Source organism: Gnatocerus cornutus, chromosome 2 (assembly GCF_029298725.1).
Source record: "Gnatocerus cornutus isolate USDA-ARS CGAHR chromosome 2, icGnaCorn1.1, whole genome shotgun sequence".
Classification (NCBI taxonomy): domain Eukaryota; kingdom Metazoa; phylum Arthropoda; class Insecta; order Coleoptera; family Tenebrionidae; genus Gnatocerus; species Gnatocerus cornutus.
The window spans coordinates 15,369,103-15,395,064 of NC_142234.1; the positions used below are offsets into that span (position 1 = coordinate 15,369,103).

The 25,962-nt window shown below is 34.3% G+C and overlaps 1 protein-coding gene across 2 annotated transcripts in view; it reads right to left on the bottom strand.

Moving 5' to 3' along the window:
• Positions 1-25,962, bottom strand: part of LOC148179457 (kin of IRRE-like protein 2) — a 116,127-nt gene that overhangs the window by 26,771 nt on the left and 63,394 nt on the right. For both annotated transcript variants that reach the window (XM_088050789.1, XM_088050790.1), the window contains exons 3-5: positions 22,933-23,119; positions 2,026-2,169; positions 1,638-1,832 (exon numbers count right to left, since the gene is read on the bottom strand). In XM_088050789.1, the coding sequence (XP_087906915.1) occupies positions 1,638-1,832; positions 2,026-2,169; positions 22,933-23,119 (526 nt within the window). The remainder of the gene's footprint in view (positions 1-1,637; positions 1,833-2,025; positions 2,170-22,932; positions 23,120-25,962) is intronic.

Below are 25,962 nucleotides of genomic sequence, written 5' to 3' on the forward strand. Positions count from 1 at the left end.
ATTACTGAAGTTTGCTACTTGAGAAGTTGATTATGATTGTACCAGCAGAACTTGGTTAAATTGATGATTACATCACATTGTGTCAGCATGACAAGAATATAAAGAACGTGTGGCGTTCCATTAATATTAAAGTCTTGTTCGCTCGAAAATTTAATATTTTGTGCCATTGAAACGATCCAATTATTAGGTACGACATTGTACATTCTTACAATTTAATAAAAATCATTAGGCTAATGATAATCCTGTTAATTAAAGTTTTATCTAAAGTAGCTTTGAAGTTTGTATCATTCAAGTTGAAGGTATATTAAATGCAGTTCCGTACATTATTATTCTAACAGAAAATTATGTTCACGCGACAAACGTCTCATTGCAAAACTAAAAGCAATAAGTATGCGGTGGCTTTCAAGAGAATCCTTCAATGGCGAAACGACATTTTAATTTAGATTTTAACAAAGGAATAAATAAATCGATTATTTAGTCGTTGGAAACGAAAACTTTATATTCATTTTTTCAGTTTTGGCGGACAATCTCAGGACAACAATATAATTATAATCAAATCAGCTTTCGATTTAAAATCGTATGACGATTAATCCCGTAACACGTTTTTCATTAATGCATTCATAAGAATTTACGGGTTTACTGTTAGATGCCGTTCGCCCGTCGGTTTTAATTAGGTTATTTAGGTGGTTAGTCTATCGATTCAAATTAGAGGTACCTCATAGTTATTTAAGCGTTTAAGTTGCTATGGTATAAGCTTTCAGTCCCCAATTATTGCCCTCAACTTCTAAAACGATAAAAATACACTTGGTAATTTGATGAAAATGACCGATTGTCATATCATCATTATTTCATTAAATTATTATTGTATTTTTATGTAATTATATGTTAGATTAATAATTATAATATTTGAAAATTTTCCATTCTTTGTTCGTTCGTTACGAGTATGGAAAGTTAATTTTAAGTTATTTTAAAAAAGATGAAAAATTTGATGTAAAATCTGTTGTAAGGAGTAGTTCTGAAATTTAATATTTTAATTCTAAATTTAAAGAATAATAATATAATTTTCCAAATTCTTTGGGTTGTTTTTGGAGGTAATTATAGAGGTTTTTTGACTGGAAAGTTAATTAAGTAGAGATCACACGGTTTTAAAAAAAGTACACTAATGAATCATAGATGTTGTTGCAACCATGGAAATAGATTTTAAATATTGCCTGTCCCAAGTTAAGTTGTCTCCGCTGACGGTACTAAAATGATGTAATTGATTGATTCATAAAAGCAGTACATATCTTTGTTTTAATTTGCATGTATGAATATTTGTTTTAATTATAAAAAAAACGAAAATGTTGCCTACATGATATTGATATTACCATATTTATTTAAAATGTGTGTTGCTATTTAACTAAAATAAATACGGACAGGTCTGTGCGTCAAATAGTTTTTGATAAATAGTTATTATTCCAAAAGCGTATTTTCATTAACTCAAACAAGTTCTATTAGCTCTACCGTCAGTAAACTTGCCCCTGCTCACTACAGCGTTGTGTATCTTTAATAAACGAATCACCAGGGATATCCTGCACAAACTAATCATAAATCTCAATTTCTTCCAGAAACTAAAAATGTTATTTTGAAATACTTACACATTACGTCTAATCTAACTTCCGTGCTACTAGACTTCGTTGAGTACGATTCATGGACTGCTACACAACTAAGAGTCCGTCCATGGTTTTCTTTCGAAATGGTTAGTTCCAGTACTGACAATGCCAACCACGTTCGAGGATTATCCAACTCTGTGGTGTTTGTCTGTTGCTTTGTAGGCGTAATTTCATGCTGATCTGTAAACAAACACTTGTCTTCATAAACCGACCCCAGACTCTAGCTTATTTGTTTGTAAATTGGTTTGCCTAATTATTTCAACTCGACTTTGTCGCGTAATCGAAATACGCTTGCGGAGTATTCGCCTAAGAATTGTTGAATACAACGGAATTAAAACAAGTGCTTTGCTGGGGGCTGTAATTTAAGACTTACCTAAAAACCACTTCAGTACAGGTGGTGGGTTTCCATAGTGCGATACGCACTTAATGACGGCCACTTCGCCATGGAGCGAGGTCAAATTGTGACCGGGGAGGACTAGCGTGCCATTGTACTCTACTCTGGGTCTTTGTGGCGGAACTGTAACAAATACATAATATAATCTCGTAAATATTTCGCAGATATGCTCAAGTAACTCAAGCGATAGACTTGTTACAAAAATGTTCGTCCTGGCAAAATATTAGAGAGTTAACGGCATGTGGTCCAGCGTTTGGCGTATTAAAAGGAAATAACCGGAAGAAACCGATGGCTAGTGGTCCAACATATTTTTATTAACTGTCCTCATAATACATTATTATGCCATCAAAATATTTTATTGTCGGCATTATTTGTACCGCCATATCGCACAATAAATAGTATTAATAAAAGGAGCATACTAAACACGAGTTTCATTAAACCTGCACTATTTTACACTAAAGTTAAATTTAATGTAAAAAGAACCAGTTTCAACAGCGTACTGTCAATTCTTAATTAAATCTTTTACCAAAGCCATGTTGTTACAAACAGCTTTAGTGTTATTCCGAATCAGCACTTTAGATTTAGTGGAAGCTCAAAACCCAAAGTCCGATGTATCCGCCCGAGGTGAGGTTTTTTCAAGCCTAACAAAATACCATCGCATAAAACTGGTATGGACGTGTGTTTTCGAGAGGTGAATAAAAAATTAATTAAAATGGTAGCGCAAATGTAGAGTTTCGTTGTATTCAAACACAGAATAAAAGTAAACTGGTTGAAAGATACGAACAGGTGTGCTTTCTACAAACAGAAATTTTGTTTAAAAGGTGCTTTGTTTTGAAATATTAATCGCCTGTTAATGAAAACGTTATGTAACAACTACAAAATTAACGGAGAGGTGTGCACTTTTAGGTAATTTAAATCAATACATGCTCCAGTTTCCTGACATGGAGTAATCACGTTGAGTGCCTTGGAAGTATTATTGCAATTTTTTCCACATTTGATTTTTCCAGAAAGACATTTATCACGTTGAATAGAAATAGACGACGAATGAGATTATTTAATTGGTTTACGAGGCGAGGGTGAGCGCCCTTCTAACCCAAATTTTTTACAGTTTGTGTAATGGCCAATTTTCGTTTATTTTCTCGGAGAAGAAAGGTCAGAAAAACAAAGGGTGGGTCGAAAGATCGTACTTGTCTATGACTTTCAGCCAGACCTCTCGATCCATTAGACAAAGTCTATTCGGATCACGCCCATGTTTTTGTGTCCAGGACCATTATCCTTTTAAATTCGCCTAATTAGTCCACGTAGGCGTCTCCACTTCCTTTTGAAATGGTCTTTGTTAAATATTAATACAAGCCGTGAGATTTACCGTTCCTAAGTAGTCTAATTTTAATGAAATTTCTTACATGTGTCAACACATTAGAGAGTCGATAAATACGCTTTGGTGGGAGTGGTAAGAGTGTTTTTGAGGTTTGTGTGTTTAATTAAGGCCAACCAGATGATCGCGAGCTTGATTGTAAAATCAATTGAGACTTGTATTTTATCGCTTGCGTTTTACTTATCGTTGAGACCCTTTCGCTGCCTATGTATTAAAATTTAAGTATGACACGTTAGATAACGCTGAAATTTCTGTGGGAAATGATAGTGCCAAGTTTGAAATCCTTTTTAAAAGCGGTTTTCCCAGGAGCTTAACAAAGGTGAAAGCTAGCTGTAACAACCCAATAAAAACATAGTAGCGTTTATCAGGATAAAAATTTTAACATTTTAATTAATTCGTAAGTAGAGACAGCAGGAGATAATTTTTCCGACCGCCATTCAGCATTTTTCATCCATTTTGTATTAGCATAAATGAGCGTCGTTAAATTATTCTCATCTCTTCCATGTCGAACCGGGACAAGTTTAGTTTAATTACAATTAAGGTTGCTCACTGAATAAGAAGTGTATTTCCATAGAGATGGATGTGTATAATTTCTATGTTTTGTTCCTTTTTGTGGAAAAGGCCCTCATAAGTAAGACAAAGAACGAGTCTTTTGGGGCTTTCGCCTGACGGAAGATTAATATTAAATTTTATGCAAGCTTAAATAACTTCTCAACCTTTTAATGTCGGCGCAAAGATCTTAGGTGTTCTAAAAATGTGTTTGAATATTTTGGGGGTAGTTAATTAGTGATAAACCACCGGTGCATTAAGTCTACGTTGCAATTTCAGTTATGTTCGATGGAATTCTATGCAAGTGGTCGAAATTTCAGCCTTGGGTCTAGGAAAGTGTATTATAGAAATGTCACACGTGTGGAACGTCAGCTATAGTAACATGGTAAAAGAGAAATAATAACAGACGTTTGCTGATAGTGAAAAGGAACTTGATAAAGTAGGTAGGCATTACAGCACGAAATATGAGTATGTACTAAATGGCTCAAATGATCCCCATCTTTTAGCTGCAATAATAGTCTAGGGGATGTGTAAAAAGAACAAAAATACCACCCAAAACAATTTATTACCATCATGTTCACTGAGAAAAATTGAATTTTGTTTTTCAAATTCTGTTATAAATTTTACATAGTTTCCACTTTACTAACATTAACTTTTATCGATGTCTTTTTCTTCCGTATTTTTGAGTAGGCAATAAAATTATGATAGTCGTTAAATAAACACTTAACCCATAGATTAGGGTTGCTGAATATCGTACTAAAATTTACGAAGTTCATATAAGTTTCTATCGACCCAAACTCACGACACTGCTTAATAGTTATATCGAATATATGCACTTGACTTGAGATACGGAAATTGCGAAAGTTACGAGGCAATGCATGAGCATCTAACTGCAGCTTGATACTGATATCTTTCCGACAGATACACACAGTCCGAATTTGTCTGCAAACAATTTATATTTGCTCTGTACCTCCTAATTGAAAATGGAAACTTGTAAGTATGACAGTTTCGTGGATTAATTGTTGATTAATAGAGGAGTTATAAAATTTTTATAGAGCTATAAATCAAGGAGAAAAGTAATCCTCCATCGGCAAAATAAAAAAGCAAAACCTGACTGAACTAACTCTGTTTTGCCAAGCAAGACGTGAGCTTCCACATCACATGTGACAGGACATTGTTCTAGATAAAATTCCCAATCACGTGAAAATATTGGATAAATAACCGTAAAGAGTACAAGAATCGACATGTTACCTCCTAAAAATATCGCCTCCTAAAAGCTTTTGAAAACATTTTACCTCGCGTTAAAACTGAAGCGAATTTCATTGCTAGAGAACGAACAAACTAGATTATTATCAGCAGAGTTGGCAAACCTGACTCGAAACATTTTTTTTTAAAACGTACTAGTTTTTGTGGTAGTTAAAAAGCTTGAGAAAGGAATTCTGTGACATGAATATTAATATTGTAGTTTTTGGATCCTTGCATCCTAGACACACCTGCTGTTCCTCAGAATTCCTAAATTCAGCATATTTCATGAATATATTTGAACACATTAAAAAGATGTCACCCCTGCATATACACGAGGGAATAAATTTCCTCGTCTTCGAAGTTATTTTTTGAATGAAGCTGAGAAGTTCGTAAGTCAACATTGTTATAAAGTTTCTAAAGGCTTGAGGACCTGCGGCAATGTATTTTGCTGATGTGCTTTGTTGTTTATACACATGTGATTTATATTTAGCATCTTTTGTATTAGTTTCGACAAGTTTCTAGTGGACAATGACGGTCGCTGCAAGTAAACAATTCACTGTCTATTCCTAACTTCTTTAAAAGCCGTTTTGTTCAAAAGTTTTAAGTAGTTTAATAAATTTATGCTGATTATTTTGCATGACTTACACTTTTTGGCGCTCTTGGACGGCGTTCAGACGTCTTTTTAACTTTACTTAATTAAATTTTTAAACACAAGTTTAATGAAAATGACTTAATGGCGTCGCTGGGTGCTAAACATTCCAAATAATTCAATTAGCTTATTGCCGTTAAATTTCGTTATTGTGTCAGTTAGATTCGTTTCAGCTTACAAAATAATTTTAGATTCTCGTTAAATAACATAACAAAATAAAAATGAAGCAAAAGCGAGGATGCTAACATAATTTTAGTTTGTTTAACCTAAATGTAGAAGTTCTATCAAATACGTAACTTTCGTATGTTATGTATTTAAGTTAAATGAAGCAAGTTAGTGCATTTCAAACGATTTAACTTCGAGTTTGCTCACTTATAAGTTTCGAATCATTTAAATTGGTTCTCGTCGCTTCATAAGTCGGTACATTTCCTTTCCAAGTAAAAAAACTCTGGTGGCCAAGATATAATAATTCAGTGAGGAAATAATTGTCGTTTTGGCAACGATGGTAAACTAATAATTTATTTCGCGGAATATTTCAGACAGGTAAAATTACAAAGCAATATTTTATGAAAGCGACAAAATAACGACGCTTATTACCGTGATAAAACGTGCGTGCTTGGCGACAAATTATGCAAGGGGAAAAAAGGAAAATTTTCAGGTTAATAAACAGTTTCCTCTATATTATATTTTAATGAAACATAATTAGCAGTGCTTGTCCTGCAGCATGGCATTTCCAACTTTGTGTATTTACATTGGCGAGAAGAAATTAAACTGGTTTGAAAGAATGCAAATTCAAACAGAGAAATAAGAAGAGCTTTTAAGAAGTATTATGTTCTTAGCAAGTTTTTAAAGGACTGGTCGGTTTGAATGGAGAGTTCCCTCTGATACGTTTTATGCGACAGGGTGTTCGCAATATATCATTTTTGAATACAATAATGTGAACAGCAATGATATAGTGGCAACGAGCCCGCTTCTAAAAATAAAATATACAACGTGGAAAATGCAATTGGATCCAGCCTATTATCCAGCAGGACGGTTTACGTCGGAATTTGGGACCAGGAATCAGTATCTCGTTTCTCACTCGGCAACTTTCAGAGTTCGGCGCAAATAAATGTTTATTACCGAAATTTACATCACTTTTACGCTCGAACTTCCATTATCAAAATAAATACAAATCTGCGTCGAGATGTCAACAGAGACAAGGGTTCCCTGTTGGTGCCAAATAAATCTATAAGTTAGAATAAACGGAAAAATACGAACGCACTACGAAAGCCAAGAATTTATAGGCGGGCTAATCATAAAGATGTAAACGGGACGAGGTGAAAATTTAGCGTCAATTCTGTCCTGGTGGATTTAATATAGTTGCTTCCTGGAGCTGATAGGCGGTGTTGCCGCCGCCGGGAAATTGAAGGAAATAATGTGTGCTTTGTTTATATCAACTTTAGCGCACTTTCTCACCTCGTCGAGTGCCGACGCAAATTGGAAAAATTATGTCGACATATTACTTATGGAAATTCGCAAATTGAATGAAAGCTATGTTATAATGAAGGAAAATTACTTTTGTCTCACAAATTCATTCAACGGTCACCAAGGCGGAAGCCATTTCTATGTTAATACTCAAAAATTACGCAAATTTATTTAATACTCTCTAATAATATACCTATGCAAATGTAAATGACATACTTGATAAGAAAATTTATAACTCTAACTCTCAATCTTCGAGCCTGAGGATAGAAACAATAAAATTCAAAAAAATTAGTGTATTTTTCTCCCCTTGCATTTTTAAGAAAATTAAATTTGAATAAAGGAAACCTTCATAAAACCGAGTTTACTGAAGTAATAAAATTTGTTAATATGTCGTTAAAATAAAAATGTATTCACGTTCTGATTTCTGCGGGAAATTTGAAGGTAATTAAATCTAAATTATTATGTAAAGCGAAACCAATAATGAATATCTACTACTTAATGTGAACAAAACTCCCAATCTCGGTATTAAAGTTGGATTAATACTCTCCACAATTTTCCATTATAAAAAATTCATTTCTACCACAAATCCTCATATAATACCGTTATTAGACTGTCACTTTACCAAGAGATTTATAAACAGGTTAATTTTGCCTCTTTTCATTCTTTGCAATTATTGTGGCAGAACGCAGTTGAATGTAAACTCAAACTATTTCAGTTTCAGTCGGAGTGACACATGCGACAAAATTCATTTAGTTGAATAAATTGTTGGTCATGAATTTAATTAAACGCTGGCTAAATAAAACTATAACTGGCAACAAAATTTCAATTCAAAGATTTTCATGCAGAATTATCGAAATTTATTCGCGAAACGCTCTTTCATATCCCCATCTAAAGCAAACACACACGTTTGACGTGAAGTTATAAACTTTTTCGAGAACGAGACGAGTATAACTCGTACTTTACTTTTTTCTACTATGCGCGATGTCAATTCGCAGTTTGTAATGTTTCAACAACTCAGAAACTCGAAATTAACTATCAGTAGGTGGCTTTCATAGTACTGGTGAAATTGTATTCATCTGCTGAAGGATTAACGTCGGTCTGCTCGTGAAATAAATTCGTTTCTAAATTCAGATAATGCCCCAAGCGTGCCCAAAAAATTAAGAAAAATACGAGTCTTGGGACTTTTAAATTGCAGCTGTGTCTGCGCCAAGTTCCATACTTTAAACAAAATGACTCGCTTTCTTCTAAAGTGCTTGTTTTAGCTCTCATGCAACAATGTTGTACTTACTTGTGTATACTACTAGAGTCAATGATAATAGAAGCAAAGCGTTCCAAAGCGCCATTGTTTACAGCAGGAATCAATTAATGTGCAAGAATAACCATCATCTCAACCATTCCTGTGCAAAGGGGGCCAATAACGCGTTGTATATCGATAAAATAGAGTGCAATCACATTACATTTCCATTTGCAAGCGGGCCCAGGGCACTAGCAAGACGAGCAGACAGCCACTCAGTGAGGTATAAAAGAGGCTCGCCACATTGTGCCATTATCGGGTCTACAATAACAATACTAAAGCTCAGACGTTGTTGGGACTAGATTGTTGCTGCATTATTTCGCTTGAATTGTACTCTTGTGGAGTCTTCGATAATTTCAAAGCCCACACAAGAAATTTTAAACACATTGTTGGTATACTGTACGAGCTTGCAGAAAGTGTTTGTGGTTGTTTAAACTTCTTTGTAAAATTTCAAATATTTAAACTATGATTCCTAATAGTTTACAAGACTTGGCTCCCCGTATGCTCGTTATATTATGTCTAATGTCTTCTTGTTCCTGCACCAGCACGTTGCGGTTTTATTACCGTGTTTATAATCGCGTTTTGTGGCCGTTTCGGCAGTAAAACTATTAGCTCTAACTGCAGTGAAATAATTGATTTATTCAGGAGACACGTTACACTATATGTCTACATAATGTTCAAACAATAAGATGACTGCTCAGGATTCTACTTCTGTCTAAGGATATGCATGCCATTACTTGATTTTTTGTAGTTTACTAATTGAGTTGAGAACTAATGAACAAATTAACTGCACAGATTATTCATGAAAATTAACGTAATTGGATAATGAAGTTGGTGAAATTCAATTAGGAACTGTTGCCGCGTATATACAAGACGTCAGTTTATAATTCTTCATTTCTTGAAATCAGTCTTTTTAAAATTATTTTTTTAATTTTTAAAACAAGGAGTTTCTAATATGATTACACCGAGTGATCAAGTTAAATAGAGTTTGCAGTAGTCTGCAGTAGTCTGCGGTGATGGTATGACATCTCCGTTATAAATTTCAAAACACAAAATACCTACTGATAAAGCTATTAAATATAAAATGTTCGTTTTACTCTATTTCCCAAAATAGCATCAGAAACTGTTTAAAAAAAGTATAATAAATTATGTACGAAAGACTCATTTATTCGACGCGATATCAATTTGAATAATAAAATTATTTCCACTCCAGTTTCATATGGTTTAAAAATAATTTTGGTTTCAATATTACAGAAGTTCAAAAAAGCGATAGGCATAAATATTCCATCGCACTTATCGTTACATTCTCAATTAAAAACATATTTTTGGTTTATAAAAATTTGATAAATAATGGGAGCATTTTGTATTAAAAATTTAGTTGATCCGCTGCAGAACCCACTTTTGGTGCACTCGGTCTAGTTAAAAATATACATTTGGAATTTTATATCGCTTGGTTAAAAGTGTCTAATTTTACTTTAGATCAAATAACAAAAAAGGTTTTGAAATGCGTGCTTTCTTTGAGTTCTCAATTTCTGGATTTTTGAATTAATAGTTAATTAATAACTGACGTAGCTGTATGCATGTGTAATAGAGCTCTTGTCGAGCGCATCAACACATAATTAGCACGATTACGACATACATTTATGGAATATTAATATTGTGGTTATTGATTTTATATTCACCTTTGATAACAATGTCAAAGTGATCCACCGAACAACTATTACTAATTATTGTTTAAAACCATGTAATACGATTATTCGATTTTTATACAAGGTGGGCCAACGAAAACAAAACAGAGGTGTTTTGAGGCACTTACTGGTAGAATTTCAAACAACGCTGAGACAGGTCAATTTTAGTTGTGAGGGGGACACACAACACAGGTATTTACAACTTTTTGCAGTCACCAGCACCAGACGATTACGACGAAAATAATCTAGAAGGTTTGTTAGACGACGTTCCTTTAAACATAAGGGCTCAAATGTGATTTTTACAAGACGGAGCTCCTCTCCATAGTGCGCGCATAGTGTCAGTGTGGTTGAATAATAATTTCCACGTGCGGTGGATTGGAAGAACTGGACCAGTGTTGTAGCCCCCACGTTCTTCAGATTTAAATAGAGCCTGTATTGATAACGGGGGGCGGCATTTTGAGCAATTTTTGTGATTTCCATGCGTAAACACAAGGTTTTGTTGAAATCGCAAAAACCACATTCGTTTTTTGATCGGTGGTCGTTCCAGTGACCACCAAAAGTTCTTTCCCGTGCACATTTTTCTCAACTTGATGGGAAACATTTTTTTTTTTGGTGCCAAGTAAATGTATTTAATGTATACTATCCCTAGTTTAAATGTTTACCTCACTTCGTGAATCACCCTGTATATATGTAGAATCTGTTTGTGAGTTTAGTATTGCTGATACAATTCAATTGAGTTTAACAGCCAGTGCTTTTAAGTAATTAGTTTTGTAGATTTTCTTTACGCTACGGGTAGAATGTAACACTTTTGAGTTTAAATATCACGATGGGTATCTCAAATCTGCTTGTAATTTGGAGTTTGGAACTAAAGTGGAAGTAATTTGAACCATCTAGCGTAGGTGCTATTAATTTAGTGAATCATTCCTAATTCTACGGCTTGATATAGATCAACTTGTCATAAGTTGTGTAAAACTGAGCATCCCTCAACTTTCCTGTTGTGTGTTTAGTTTCCGACAGTTTGAACAGGGTCCATGTGGTTGACTTGATTAATAAAATAACAGTTTGCTAACCGAGACGTCACAGTATCATATATGCACGCACCCTCGAGAATTTTAATCACAATCCTTATTATTTATTATACTGTTTTAATTAATTATACTATTAAAAAAGTTTGTACACTTCTGAAGCTTTGACATTATTACTGTATAAAAAATAGGGAAACTCATGATATACAACAACATTAACTGAGTAATTAAATAAACCGCCATCCTCTGATCTAAACCAAATTACAAATTGCCCCTTCACAGCGAAACAGCGCCGAGTTAGGTGTAAATTAGAATTTATAGTGTTCTGGCAATAAATCCTTCACCTCCCTTACTTGGAAAATGCATCATGAACTGGGATCGTTGATGGCGGAGATGGCAGATGAGATCATCTCGAATCCATCTCGTAATGATTGCAAGACAAAGGATCTATTCTGCGTGTTCCATTACACACACGAGTTGACAAAACTATTTTTGGTGATCCAGATAAAAGCAATTCAGACGTAGAGATAAAGAGATTAATGTCATGGAAATTTACGGACAGTAGGATCTGTAATATTGTGTTTTACAACACGGAAATCAAACCCCATCTAAACTAAATTTCGTAAAAAAATAGGGTTCTTTTATGAACAGTGAGACCTAGGATTGGTTATTCAGCTTTTATCCAATAATGCGGTTACTGGGTGAATATAAGCGAATTACCCAAAACGGTAGATTTGAGTGCTCCTCAACATTTTCCACCTTGCCGAGACTACATCAAGTAGATGATTTTCTTTTAGCGAATCGAGAAATGTAGGTTGAATTAAGTAAGGTTATTCAGGGAATCGACGAATGCAATCCAAGTTTTACTGGAGCAAAGCTTCTAAATTTTGCTTTCATTTACGTCTGCATTATTCCATTACCTTTTGTAATCATCATATCTGCAGGCGTAATTTACAAACCGTGAACTTTCGTGCCAAATATTCCGACGTCTGCTCCTCATTTATCTATCGCGTTTTCAATCAATATCTTTTACTGCAATGTTCACACTTTTTGATTGATACCAGAATTTGTTATTTATTACTGGAAATCGAGATTGTTGATTTATCGATTAGCCGTCAAATCGCAAAGAAATTAATTTCTGTTTGTGCGGTTTATATTTCACTTTCAATAATAATAACGTTATTGGCGGTATTCGTCACTAGCTTCCTAGTTTTCGAATTTATTGAGTTAGTTAAAAGGCCTAAGAATATGCGAAGCTAATTTATGTAGTACATATAAATAGGACAGATTATCTACATATGTATGTACATTGGTGTATAGGTGTACTGTCACCTGAATATTAATGTTATTAATATGAAGTTGATTCAAAGCTACTCGTCTCGTGATGCGAATTGAATAGCTACAAATATTTACCAATGCAGATACGCCAAATGCATAGAATTTTCTGCAAATTAATGAAGTTTAAATTAGTTCATTTTGACCATTTCGTGCGGATAAAAATGGAAAATTGGATAGGCAGGAAAAAATTATAAAGCTTTAATATAATAACCCACCCTGCCCTGTACTTAAGTAAAGTTATTAACTCAAGGTACTTTGTTAATTATAAATTCTGTTTACTTTATCTGATTCTTATCTTATACAGATTTTATGATAATTTTTTAATTTTCAAATTAGCTTCTTGCATTCTGCAGTGCAACTGCTGTTTAAATTGCATGTCACTGCCTAAATTGACACCAAATTTTATAAATAGTTGCCTGCTGTAGAAAGGTATTTTATTCACATGTCATAAAAACGCCATATTATATCAAAAATGTGTTTAATCAAACATTGAAACCGCAGGTTTGAGTTCCGTTTGATTTGTGTTGTATTTATTATATTATATAAATCAAAACCGATAATAACGTTGCAGGTGATTATTTACAAAAAAAATCATTCAAATTTTAGAGTCAATTTGGATTTTGTCGATACTTTATTTTTCTATGATTTATGCTAACTCCACGTCATGTGCCTCATACAGTTTGGGGAATTGATACCCGATGAATGGGAACAATTTTAATAAGAAGTGGGAGAGGAGTAGTGTCAGTGGGTGGCATTACTCCCCTCAATGCATCCTAGCGACAAAGTTCTCGAAAATTGTAACTCAAATTCATTGAGAAATACAATGCCTATCATTACTCATAAAAAAATAAAATTGTTGCATTTTGCATTCGAAGGACCAAATCCCTCTAATAGCGAAGAATTACTAAAGGAGCAATCATGTTAACACCTCGTCTTGCCAAAAATGATAAAACAATGCCACGACGCATGCATTCGCGCTGATGGGGGTAAATTATTTTTATCTTCCTCGCTCCAATGGCAATTATGGTTTTCTTTGTTGCGCTCATCTATTTGTCCATTAATCGGTCTTGGACTCACCGAAAATTCATGTTTCTTGATGTGTGTGAGAATGAAAGAATGCAAGAATCTCTTTCTCGCTCGGTGTCCCCCACTTTCTATTAAATTTAATTCCATGCATCGGGTGTCAATTCCCCAAACTGTATATAAAACAATCGTGACCCTTTAAAAATTTGGACACTGTAAATTTTATGATCAAATCAAGCCTTTGACATTGTAAATTTTCAGGTAACTAGTTTGAGTTTAGGAATTATTGATTGTCACAATTTACTCTGCTGCAGGTTGGTGTAGACGACATCAATGTTTATTTAATATATAAATCTTGTTACTTTTTTAGTGAAATAGCTACCGAAAAAAGGGTCCGTGATAAAGTTACTAAGCGTGCTAATGTGATAACGTCTTTAACTCCGTAAATCAAAATATTTAAGACTGAAAGATTTATTACGGTAACATTTACACTGATGACCAAGTTTATTTCCTTGTAACTTTGCTTTCATTAAAATTTATAAAGAACTAACCAACTTTAGAGTTTGATCTTTGTACTGATCAACTCCGTTGTTGGAGGCGATATTCTCAGTATATCAGTATCATGTCCAGGATTATTGGACATTTTTAGTTTCGTGCAGCTTCTAATAGAATGAAATTAACTGCAAACTAAGATTGCACCTAACACGTCTTCAATTTATGATTAGTACCGTTATGCACCTTATCGATCGTTATAATTTCCCGCTAGTTGAAAACGAGGGCGTTTTCCAGCACCTAATTCCCGGGGCGCGTGTTTTTCTCCACAAGACGCTCTCGGTGACAAAATTTTCTTAGGTGTGGTTAAAGAAGGCACGCAAGGAAAAGACAAAGGAATTCAACAAATCCAATTGTTCACTGTTCTGGCATTTGAGGCACAAAGACATGCGACAAATTTAATTGTTCCGGTGTAGACGGACGCGGAAATTGTCGACTACTTCAACAGTGAGCTTTTGTAGCTGTAAACAGGACGTTTACGCACAACGTACTTCGTTATTTGCACGGTTCTAACTAGCTCTCACTTGCTACACTGAAATGCAAAACATTTTACGGCTAATAGTTGTTATGTAGTTTGCATTCATTAGCGTATTAACCTGTACTAATTTTATATCACGTAAACTTAAATGACATGCTGATTAAGCGAACCTTTTAGTAGACAATTTTCATGTGGGACCTGGACCTTTGCTCAAAGTTAATAGGGAGGTTGCCTAACGATTGCTTTGATTTACAAGATATCAGTTTGGGTTAACAGTTTTGTGAGTTCGGTTACACTATCGGTTACTTTATGAGATAATAACACAACACATTATCACTTTGCATACCCAACAGTAGGTGGGTGTAAGCAATTACTTAAATGGAACGAAATTCAAGCAAATGATCGAAGCTGAGGCAGGCAAAAATCAAAATCATGGCATCTAAACCCAATTCAAGTCTGTAGCTTTACATAGGAGGGAAACCAAACCTGGCAATCGCACCAATGTTTTCTCACTGGTATAATTCTAGAAAGTGTATTGGATTTTTTGTAGTTATTAAACTCGTGCGTTAATTTGACTACATCAAACATTCGCAAGGGTTTAGACAACAGAGCCATAAAAGTCGTTAAGAGCATAACCCCCATAGGGGTTGAACGCTGTAGAGGAGTCATAAATTTTCCTGCAATACGCACAAATGTGGTGAGCCATGGAAATTGTAACAATTATAATTATTATAATTATCATAAGATGATTGCTACAGCGAATCCGATAGCACAATTTCAGAAAGTTTCTCAATTGTAATTTAGGCTTACCTCTAATTACTAATCATGACTTACAATTTCCTTTATTAAATTTTAAAGCTTTTTCAATATCCATTTCATCCATCAGCTGCACGTAATTCGTTTGATGGATTTTACTTCCGTTTCTCTTTTGTGCCAAATATGGAAGAATGTTTTAACAGAATCAATCTGAAAGTTATTGGTCTCAAATTGCGTCCGGCAGTAGGATCAATTATTGCAAATTAATGTTTAATTATTGATGCTCAGGTAGCACAATTTTGCTTCAATTTCAGTCAGAATAAAAATAATTTAATATTCTTTGAAAATTCAAAAAAAAACTCGTTTTCTCTGTTAGCACAGTATTATTAGCTACTTTAATCTTGGAATTTCTAAGGAAATTCTTTTACAACACATAACGGATAACAACGAAGTATTTTATGTGAAGAAATAATTTTGAGTTTGTGAGTTAAAAAGGGCCAAATTAGAGTGTGTTTTTTAAATAGTTAAAAGCAATTAATTGATGTTGTTTTCCGCTAGGATCTAGCAATAAAATAAAAGCCATCAGCACTAAATTTCGGCGTTCCGTTTTACAATGCGATAGTAAAGTAGAAAATAGGAGTGTTATCGATGCCAAAGAAATAAATCACGGTTGAATCGAACATCCTACAGTCTCTAAGTGCCATCGGTGCATTCGTGCATGTTTTTGCATTTTCAGGAGATGACGTTAGTGCCGGTCACAGGAAGTTCCTGTGACGTCATATATCCTATTGTCGCATAAATCACAAGTTCCGGATCCGTGCACAGTCTGCCGGATCACTCACTCCATTGTTATTGCTTGCTTGTTGCAAATTTGTTTCGAATCGGCGCTCTATCTCCCAATAGATTTATTGTCGATTTCATAGCAGCATGAGCCGTGAAGGGATTAGGTCGCTTAGGTCGTATTTTACACGATATTATTAATTACAGGCGCGATTACAATCCCTGGAGAACTCTTCATTCCGTTAATCGCGTTGTAATAAAGAGCTAAACCGAAAAGTCGTAAAAATATCCACCTCCATGGACCTAAACACGCTAAATTTTACCTAAAACACCGCAATTTATTTTAAACGAGAAAGAAGGGTTTTTATCAAGTACATCTACTCTAAATTGGTTCAACAAATTACTGAATTATAGACTTTTATTGCAAACTGTGGCGAGGAATAGAAATGGTGGGCAATTGTCTGTAAGAACAGTGATTCGAGTATGCAATTACAACTACCGAATTTTATGGGAATGGGAGACCCGCTGCAAAGACGTGGCGGTGAACTTCAATGACATCACGTCTGATGTGTTTTGAATAGTGGATTCCAAACTAGGAATGGAGACATTAAATCCGATCAAATTACCACAACTTGGTCCTATGTTATCTTAGTTTTGTTACTGACAAGGTGTAAATCCTGCCACCAAAATTCCGAATAAAAAAATTACACAAACCTTGTATTATAATTATTTGACATTGAGATAATTTCCTTGAGTCATTTCAACTTTTTTCTCATCCACGCAGTTGATGACAGTCTGGGAGTAATTCCATACTTTAAATACGAGCTGCTCCGAAATGTGTTGAATGTTTTATTACGCAAGAATGTATAAAGAAACTTTTTGTCTCATTGTAGCAATGACTCAAGTAACTTCATGGTCCCGCTGGTTTGTAAACTAAAGAAGTCTGTAACGACGACACGGTCTCTGAAGATGGATGCGTCGATCCCTGGTGGGTTCTGATTCATGGCTGAACCAAAGACCTTGCTATCGTTTACCGAATGTGAAGGGTTCATTCACTAGGTTTTCACCGAAAGGGGGAGACCCTATCGAGCATTAATAGTCTGCGTTATGAAGTCGGTATATAAATTAAAATCCAACTTATATTCAACGGAGTTTTTTAAATTTATTGTCTCTACTTCTTTTCTTATTACACTATCATCAGTGGTAAATGTAATATGCAATAAATTATGCTGGCTGGCTCAACGCAAGATAAGCTGAGGCACATTTTTCCTTCTTTCATAGAAGACTGCGGTACCACCAAACACATACTTAACTGGTTAATTTAGTTTTACGAAAAGATGAAGAAGATAAGTAGTTTCGGTATTTGGCATCATGAAATATCTTCCGAGCTATAAAATTTTCAACAAAGCCATTTTCTCTAATATGGCCTTATCGCCACTTGAAGCAGTCAGATACAGATAGTGTTTTATTTATTTTCTCTGAAATACAGAACGCAGTCCGATTCTAAACGATAACGTAAATAGACATAAAAACACCGACATGTTATTTATTGTAATCGCGATTATTGGTAATTTATTTGTGTCTTGCGTGAACGGGGGCATTTTTATTATACGCCTGAGTATGTGTAGACTTTAACCCTGCTGTTACAAAACGAGCTTAGAGACGATTAAGCCATCTCTTATATTAAATGTAAAAAGGTGTAAAATACCCAGTAAAACCTATTTTTATATCTTGAACACATCTCGGTTCATTTGCATAAGAAATACACGACCTAGTTAGCATTTTATGATCTAGTTATTTTACATGAAAGCGTGTTGTTATCAGATATAATATTAAAATTTGTATTCTTGTTAAACGTGTGCATGCAAAAAACTAACGTATCTCCTGCACAATACGTCACAAATATTCCTTTTTATCCTAGCAATCTTTTCATAGAAATTGCATTTGATCTTGAGATTTTGTTAAAGCCCAAGAGAAATGTTTCCCTTGCTCTTTGATGTGTATAGACTTTAAAGTAACACCGAGCAAATATTAGAAAAGTGCATTTAAAATTAGACAAAACCGGTCTTAATCCTCAGTTTAACGTATTTTTCGACTCCCGGAGTAAACACCCTGTTGAAACCAATTTCACGGCACCTGGAGCGATAAAAATTTAAATTTAGAAGAAGTTATTGAAATTTAAACGTTAAAGAATCGAGGATAGCTTAATAACCCGCTGTTGGTTCTAATTTTTCCCTTCAATGAGAATAAAAGTTAACTGTCGCATTATTTTACTGTTATTCCCAAATTAGAAATCCCGTTGAAATAAACCAACAAAGATACAATACGTTCATACGGTAATTGTAGAGGGTAATTGAATTCTATCGTTTTACTGGTATCGAGAGAGGTGCTCCGGAACTGCAGGCACATCCAGGTAATTACGCTAGAGCGTGTTCAACAAATCATAAAACGTAGGGCTGGAATCCGCACTTGGTTTTGTTTTCTCTGGCTAGCCGTCCTTTCGGTATGTATTTATCGTCTACTCCATTTTTGCCCTTTCTGTGCAAACACTCCATTCTATATTCGTGTTATTTTGCTACGGTGTTGAATTTTGAAACCACCAGTACCACGGCCTGTTAGTAATTAGAAGTTTATTCACCATAAACAGGTTTACGGCGACGATTTTGAAACAAACATGTTAAACAAAAGGGAAAATTTATACTTTTCGAGTGGTGGGCGAAATTGTTCCCTGCAGGTGAAATGAATTTTAAATGGGGTATGATTTTTCATGCTTCCTTGTAATTAATTTTTTTTAAACACCTGCTTGTTCCCCACAGGTTCAGTTCTAGCACTGATCTCTGAAAAAGTAATAATAATATCTACTTGACGACAATAACTTAAAGCCGGAACAATAACAGGTAAGTATGTATTTATGATGAGTTTTTATTTCGAGGAAATTGTATTGGAAAAGGTATTGGCGGCAACTTGAAGACACTGGGAAATTCACTCGATGCAATATTTTTATGAGATTTTTATTTCCTACGATAAAAATCTGAAGATAATCGATTTTATTGTCAGGTAGCTATATTTTTGAATACAAACACTGTGTCCACTAAACAAATAAAAAGTCAAAAATAAAATGTTAAATAATTCTAAAACTCAAAATAATTCCATAGTATTTTGATCCTTTTTCGTTTCGGTTTTATATTCATCTTAACACTGGCATAAGAGGGGATTAAAAAATACCAACAATAGAATCCAAACAAATAGCTTTTCATTAAATTAGTATGCACTCCGAGCTTTAAATTAATTAGATTTATGAAATGGAAACGTACCTACATTAAATTAAAAATAAGGCTATAAATGAAACAAGTCGATTACTTGAAAAAGAAATATTAAAAGTCAGCAAGGAAAAAGGTTTTTTGTGAACGATATCGTGACCAAAAATTGTTGTTTAGCTATTAACTGTTTGTTTGGAGACACTCTCCCAAATAATGATTTATGAGCATGATTAGCTTAATTGCAATTAAATTAAATAGCACATTAAATAAAAGTACAGGGTCCGCCAACATTACTGCCTTCCTCCAAAATCACTAGTAATTATTATGAAGCTACAAAAATCTATTTTTTTTCTGCAGTTTTACAGTAATGTGAAGCATAGATTTTTGTAAAATAAACATTGAAAGAATGCTAGCAAACTGTATCTGTCATATTCCTTTTATAACTAAAAGCAAATTTTATTGATGATAGCATTGAATTAAAAATATTAGAAAAATCACAGTGTAGGTGTATTTTCGTAGAGAATTGGATAATTAAGTACTTCTTGCGTCGTGACATTCTATTTTAAGTAATACAATTATTTTTCCTTCATCTAATCTGTGGAGAATTAGCAAGTGTATTCATCCACCGAAAGACATTTTTATATCTTGCTTAACATCCAAAAATAATTAAAATCAAGTGTCATGTTATAGGGCTCGGATACTTTGCGCTCACTACAAGCGCTCGGCTATGGCCTCGCAGTAGCAGTGGCGTATCATTCTTAAATGATGGAAAACCTATTGCCGTATTGTTTCGCCTATAAGACGCTCCCAAATATACGTCGCACTCCTGTTTTATAAAAGCTATTCTGGATGTTTTTTTAAATATCGAATACAAAACGCATCCTGATAAAATCTTGCAGAAAAAAAAGAAACAAAAAGGTTAATTCGATACTTAATGAGTATTTAATGTGTATTAGGTATTTAAGTATATAAAACCTAATAAAAATTGAATTTTTAATTTGGGAACCCTAAACAAATTTATAAAAGAGATAAAAATGAAATTTATCCCATGTGTACAGCCAGTTCTTTTTTACGTGAGAAGCTAAGCACACTAAAATTGTTAAACAATTAGTGGAGCCAATTTTCCTCGTATTGGGACAGTGCATACTGATCCCTCATCGGCCGCCGCGCGATCTCCCACTCCTACCGTAGTAGCTACGACCCTGCAAAATAGCGCAAACCGTCCGAGCCTTAGATGTATGAATACAAGCTAATTTAACATTATCTGCTAATGTTTTTGTAATGTAAATTAGCTAAAAGCTAAAGGCTTATCTAAAACTAAATCAATGTGAGGAGCATTGCATACGTAAGCGACCAAGTTATTGGGAATAATAATTAATCTTGAATTATTACGTATTAATAGCTATCAAAATTCCGTAATGGTCGAATCGATTTAACTTAGACATTAATTTGTGATTAAAAATGAGTAAACAATAAAATGTTCTCCACAAAAACGTCTCCAACTTGTTCTCGATCTAACGAAATTGGAGGAGATTTCAGACAAAATGAACTCTTATCGCCATAATTACCCTCTCCCATTCCCACCACATATTTTGACCTGCCCCTGGCCCTATGATAATATTTCGTACCGCTAATTAGTGATAAGCCGATAAGGTGGGGATTCGATTGCAATATTGAAGGCGCGTGATTTGTCAGAGCCGAATCAGATAGAGTACTTTGCCAACTCTAAAATAAGAAGCAAAAAATGGTGATGATCATCATTATTATGAAGATAAAATAAGATAAACGAATCAGAAAAGAAGTTCAAAAATAGTGGAATGAGCAGTGGATATAAATTTATCAAAAATGTTTGTCATTAAAAAAAGAAATTTTAAGTTATGTATTTTATCCACGACGCCGACGATGCCGCGACGTGCAATTAGCATTATCAGGTTATAAGATAGCAACAGCTGATAATATTCCTATATAATTTTCCTTTGTATCCACATTGTGGACAGTGGTATAAAAAACAGACAAAAAATCCCTATTAAAAATGTCTTTCTTGAAACGACGACATCGCACAACTGTAAATTTACTGTTACCTTCTTTGCTCGTGATATACCACGTACTTTGTTCTGTTTACATTCTTTTGTACTTAGAGTAGCAAATTTTGGTTAGTTCATTTTTTATTGCCTGAAAATCCCTTCGAGAATAAATTTATGTAGTACATTGTGTGGGAAGTAGATAAATGTCTCGGAAGATTTGGACTTCTTTTCGCGATTTTTCTTTTGCTTATACTAATCCAGGCGCCTTGCAATACAATTTCGACGTTATATCTTCCCATATCATTTCTTATCTACGACAATGTAATAGGAGAAGTGGTGAGGTATGGATATTGCATTCTGTTATTGTATTGTTTCTTTTTTAATAACTTTAAAATTGCGCGCTTGCGATTTTATGAAGTCAATTCAAAAATGCGAACAATTCTTCTGAGGAAAAATAATCATTACAGCAAAATACGAGCGGTTCCGTCAACTGCGCATACCTAGAAACATATGCTCGAAAGTCATCGCCAATTTTTCTAACTTCTTGCGTCAGTGAAGCGTGACGTTATGCAAATGGAGCGTGTATTTGCATAGCCGTTTCAAACTTTTATTTCGATGCTTTGAAAAGTTCTATTTTATTAAAGCAGAGAAAGTGTTAATGTACCCAAAGGAATGGATTTATTTTATGCCACATAATAAGGCTTTCTCAGTTCGTAAAAATTTTCAACCAATTAATTTAGATTCAGTGTGCTGTGCCGTCTTCTTCAATCAATAGTCTTTTCAGTTAACACGTGATGGACTTGAAAACCGTGAATCTCAAACTACACATTAAGTTTAGCTTGAAGGCATTAAATACCACTAGTGAAAGCTCCGAATAGGGTTTTCTCAAAACTTTGAAGCGGAGACGAGACCTCAGAATGGCTTAAATCGTGTGTACAAAACAATAAATTCAATTGATGTTGAAGCAAAGTACCGGTCACATATTCACTGTTCTTTGTTATTTAGGAATTTCCACTCGAACTGTTGTCACTGCGTTTGGAAACTTTTCTAGCCAAGAAGTTTTCTATTTACTATTTCCAAATATGTTTCATATACGACTTTATGGAGACGAGATTCCGTTCCATCTTTTTAAGCACTCGTGTTCGTCCAATTCATTTACTACAAAATATATCGCTCGCCCCTTTATTAGCTTTCTTTTCGGCGTTTCAGCCGAGTTTTCTTTGCTTTCTTGTAAAGTGTTACTTTTTATTTTACCGCTGAGGAAACTCTTATTAAAAGGTTTTATGTCAACTTCACAAAGACCATAGTTTAGGACGCTTTAAATTCGTTAGAAATAATGTCTAAGCAAACAACAAACGGCAGACAAGAATGACGAAAACTCACCTCTCACAACCAAACGTACAGGTTGACTAGTAAGGGCGTCTTGGGTGTGAAAATCACTAGCAGTGACTTGACATTCCCAGTTACCATCATCAAATTCTAATTGAGCTGCACGGATCCAGATGGAGCAGTCCCCGCTTTGTTGATCTCCGGAAGCCCACTCGTATTTGTGTGGGTACATACCCATGGGCTAAAAAAGATATAGAAAGTAACAATTAGATCGTTTTGTTTTACAACTTAGAAAATTTCAATCAAACTTAAAAAGACTGGAGGAAATAGCTTTATCTGCATTCTTTGCAATCAGTGAAAATTGTATTTTACTTTGTAACAATAATCAAAACTCGTGTTTGCAGAGGTGGTGGTTAAATCAAATATTTGATGTTTTTGCTTTTGATGTTGAATTGTTTGGTATAGGTAGAGATCTTTGTGCCTTTATTTCAATTAACTGTATTTTATAATTTATTCAACATGAGAGAGGTCAGACCCAGCGCCTCCACCATAAGTTACGTCCACATTTCCCAACTTACGTTTGTACATACTCAGTGTGGGCTATAAATCTTCTGACTTTTAGCATCACGCTAACTTGTAACAGTCCTTTCGTTGAATCTAAACCAATTTTACAAAAAAGTGTAAGACACATTGTGGATACAATACAAATTAAAACTTCTTTACAACGGTGTTGGTAAATCGGTCACGTTTCGAACACGTCTTATTTGGAAATAAATTCCGAAACCAATAGCTTCCAATCACGAAACACGGAAAAGAATAAATACGATTATTACATATTGGCAAGAGATTACTTTTATCTTGAAGAATCCTTTTTTAAATTATTTATTACTTGTAACGTTTGTGGAACGGTAATTCTGACTAATGGCGAGAGAGTGGATTATTTGAATGGTAAAATTTCTTTGGAAAAAAATATAAACAGAAGTCATGATTGAAATTCATATCTGGCTTTAATTTTTGCGTTCAAAGAGCACTCGTTTAGCCGTAGAGCGAAAAGTTTTGCAATTACATTTGATTTCACATTGCAAATAGATCTCGTATTTGAAGCATTCTATTTAAAATTTAAATCAAGACGGTTTAAAAAAATTTTAGCGTTAAACAATAACCTGAAGCGCTTGTAAAATTCATGTTTGTTTAAAATAATATTTCACAAATTATTATTCATTATTTTCGTTTATTATAGGGTGTATTATTTATTTAACATAAGTCATGTGCATATTTATGAACGCCACCAACCAGTCAACGAAAGCCCACGCCGCCCCTGGCAAGTTTTTCTCAAACATGTTGATTGGAAATGCTTTGATCCAAGTGATAACTATTCGTAAAGCCATTGTTGAAAGCCGTTTCCGCCGGTATTAAACAAGTAGCATCACATTCTGTACGACAAATTCTCATTTTAAATCTAGCGGTCTTAAAAGCACAGGATGTAACGAAGACAGACACGCAAAAAATACGTGCAGAGAGAGAAGGAAAATTTTAATTAACATTAAAATGGGTAGGAATTAAAGTTATAAGACGCTATTGTTCAAACACAAAACTGTTACGGCCGATTTGGGAAGTTGCTAGGTACTTTGGGTGCTTATGTTAATGTGCTTCCGATGGAGTTGTGTCTTATGTCGTCTTTCCAGATTTTGCAGGACCCAATTTCGCCACTTAAGTGGCAACGTAAACATTGTTGGTTTGACGGGTTTTTGTGCCTTAAGAAATCCCCAATTGCTTCAGAATTTAACCGTATGTTTATTTTAGAGTTTATAACTGAAGCCGAGGAGATAAAACATGAAGTATAGTAAGAAAATTTTATTTTATATTTAAGAAAGGCATCTAAAGGGTAGATAACCTTTTATTTCTACTATTATACTGTTGCTTTTAAGCAGATGAAAGCCGTTCTTCTCGGTAAACTTGAATTGCGTCGATCTGATAATAGTTTTTATTCTCCGTTTTGTAATATGTCAATGGTCTAAAAAGCATTCCGCAGATTTATACAGGTTAATCACGACAAGGTGAGAGGATAGGTTACATTCAACACGATTTGTCCCACCCTTCACAGTCCACATGAATAATTCAGCTCGGTGAATTTCAGCAATGTAATTTTTTAAACGCTATTATTTATTGGCAGTTTAAGTTATCCCGATTCCGTTCAGTAATTTATTTCCCCAATATTTTATACAGTGTAAACGCGGATGCCATGAAAAGCAATATTTCTTTGGTACATATTGAAATTTCCTTTAATGCCGCTATAATTCTTTTATATTTTAATCTAATTCCAATGTTTTAAAACCACCTTTAAATTAAATCTCAATAAAAATATATTGATTCTCGTAAAATTCAGCCGTTATGTACACCGCCAACATCTTGCTAAAATTAACAACCTAATTTTATATCACTATTTTAGAAATATTCAAACAAATTCGTTTTTTCTGGCTTTTCCGAGTAGATAAAAAGTCGGATAATTGAATTTTATTGACAGACAACAAACGCAAAAATCAAACTAGTAAATCTGATGGACATGATGTTTTTTTAATCCCTGTGGTCTATTCGGAAAATGAGTTAAACCGTTTTTATACATATTCATGGAATATGTGGTAAAAAAAACAATTCAACCCCAGAAGCACAAAAGTGTATCAAACCAAACGATTTTACCCGTCGCACGAATCTTATGTTCCGGAAAAGCCTAAGACATTTTAAAGTTATAGAGCACGCTTATTCATTTCAATTTAGCTTCTTGTAAAGTGGTAGACAAGAAAGAAATATGTTCACAAAGTAATATATGGCGTTGTCTAGGCTGTGACTGATTAATATTTCAACGCCAAACTAATCACGCACTTCCTACCTCAAGAGAAATAGCTCTCACGGTGCAATACTCATTGTCCAACATTATATTAAGGTGTTCTAGCAGTCAGATAATGAATCTTGCTGATAAAGGTCGTAAACCTGTCACATTATACTAAATAATTTAATTTCGACAAGAACGCGAATATTTATCGCCGATCGTTTAGATGCTTCTCACACAGATATGTGGCGCTGAAA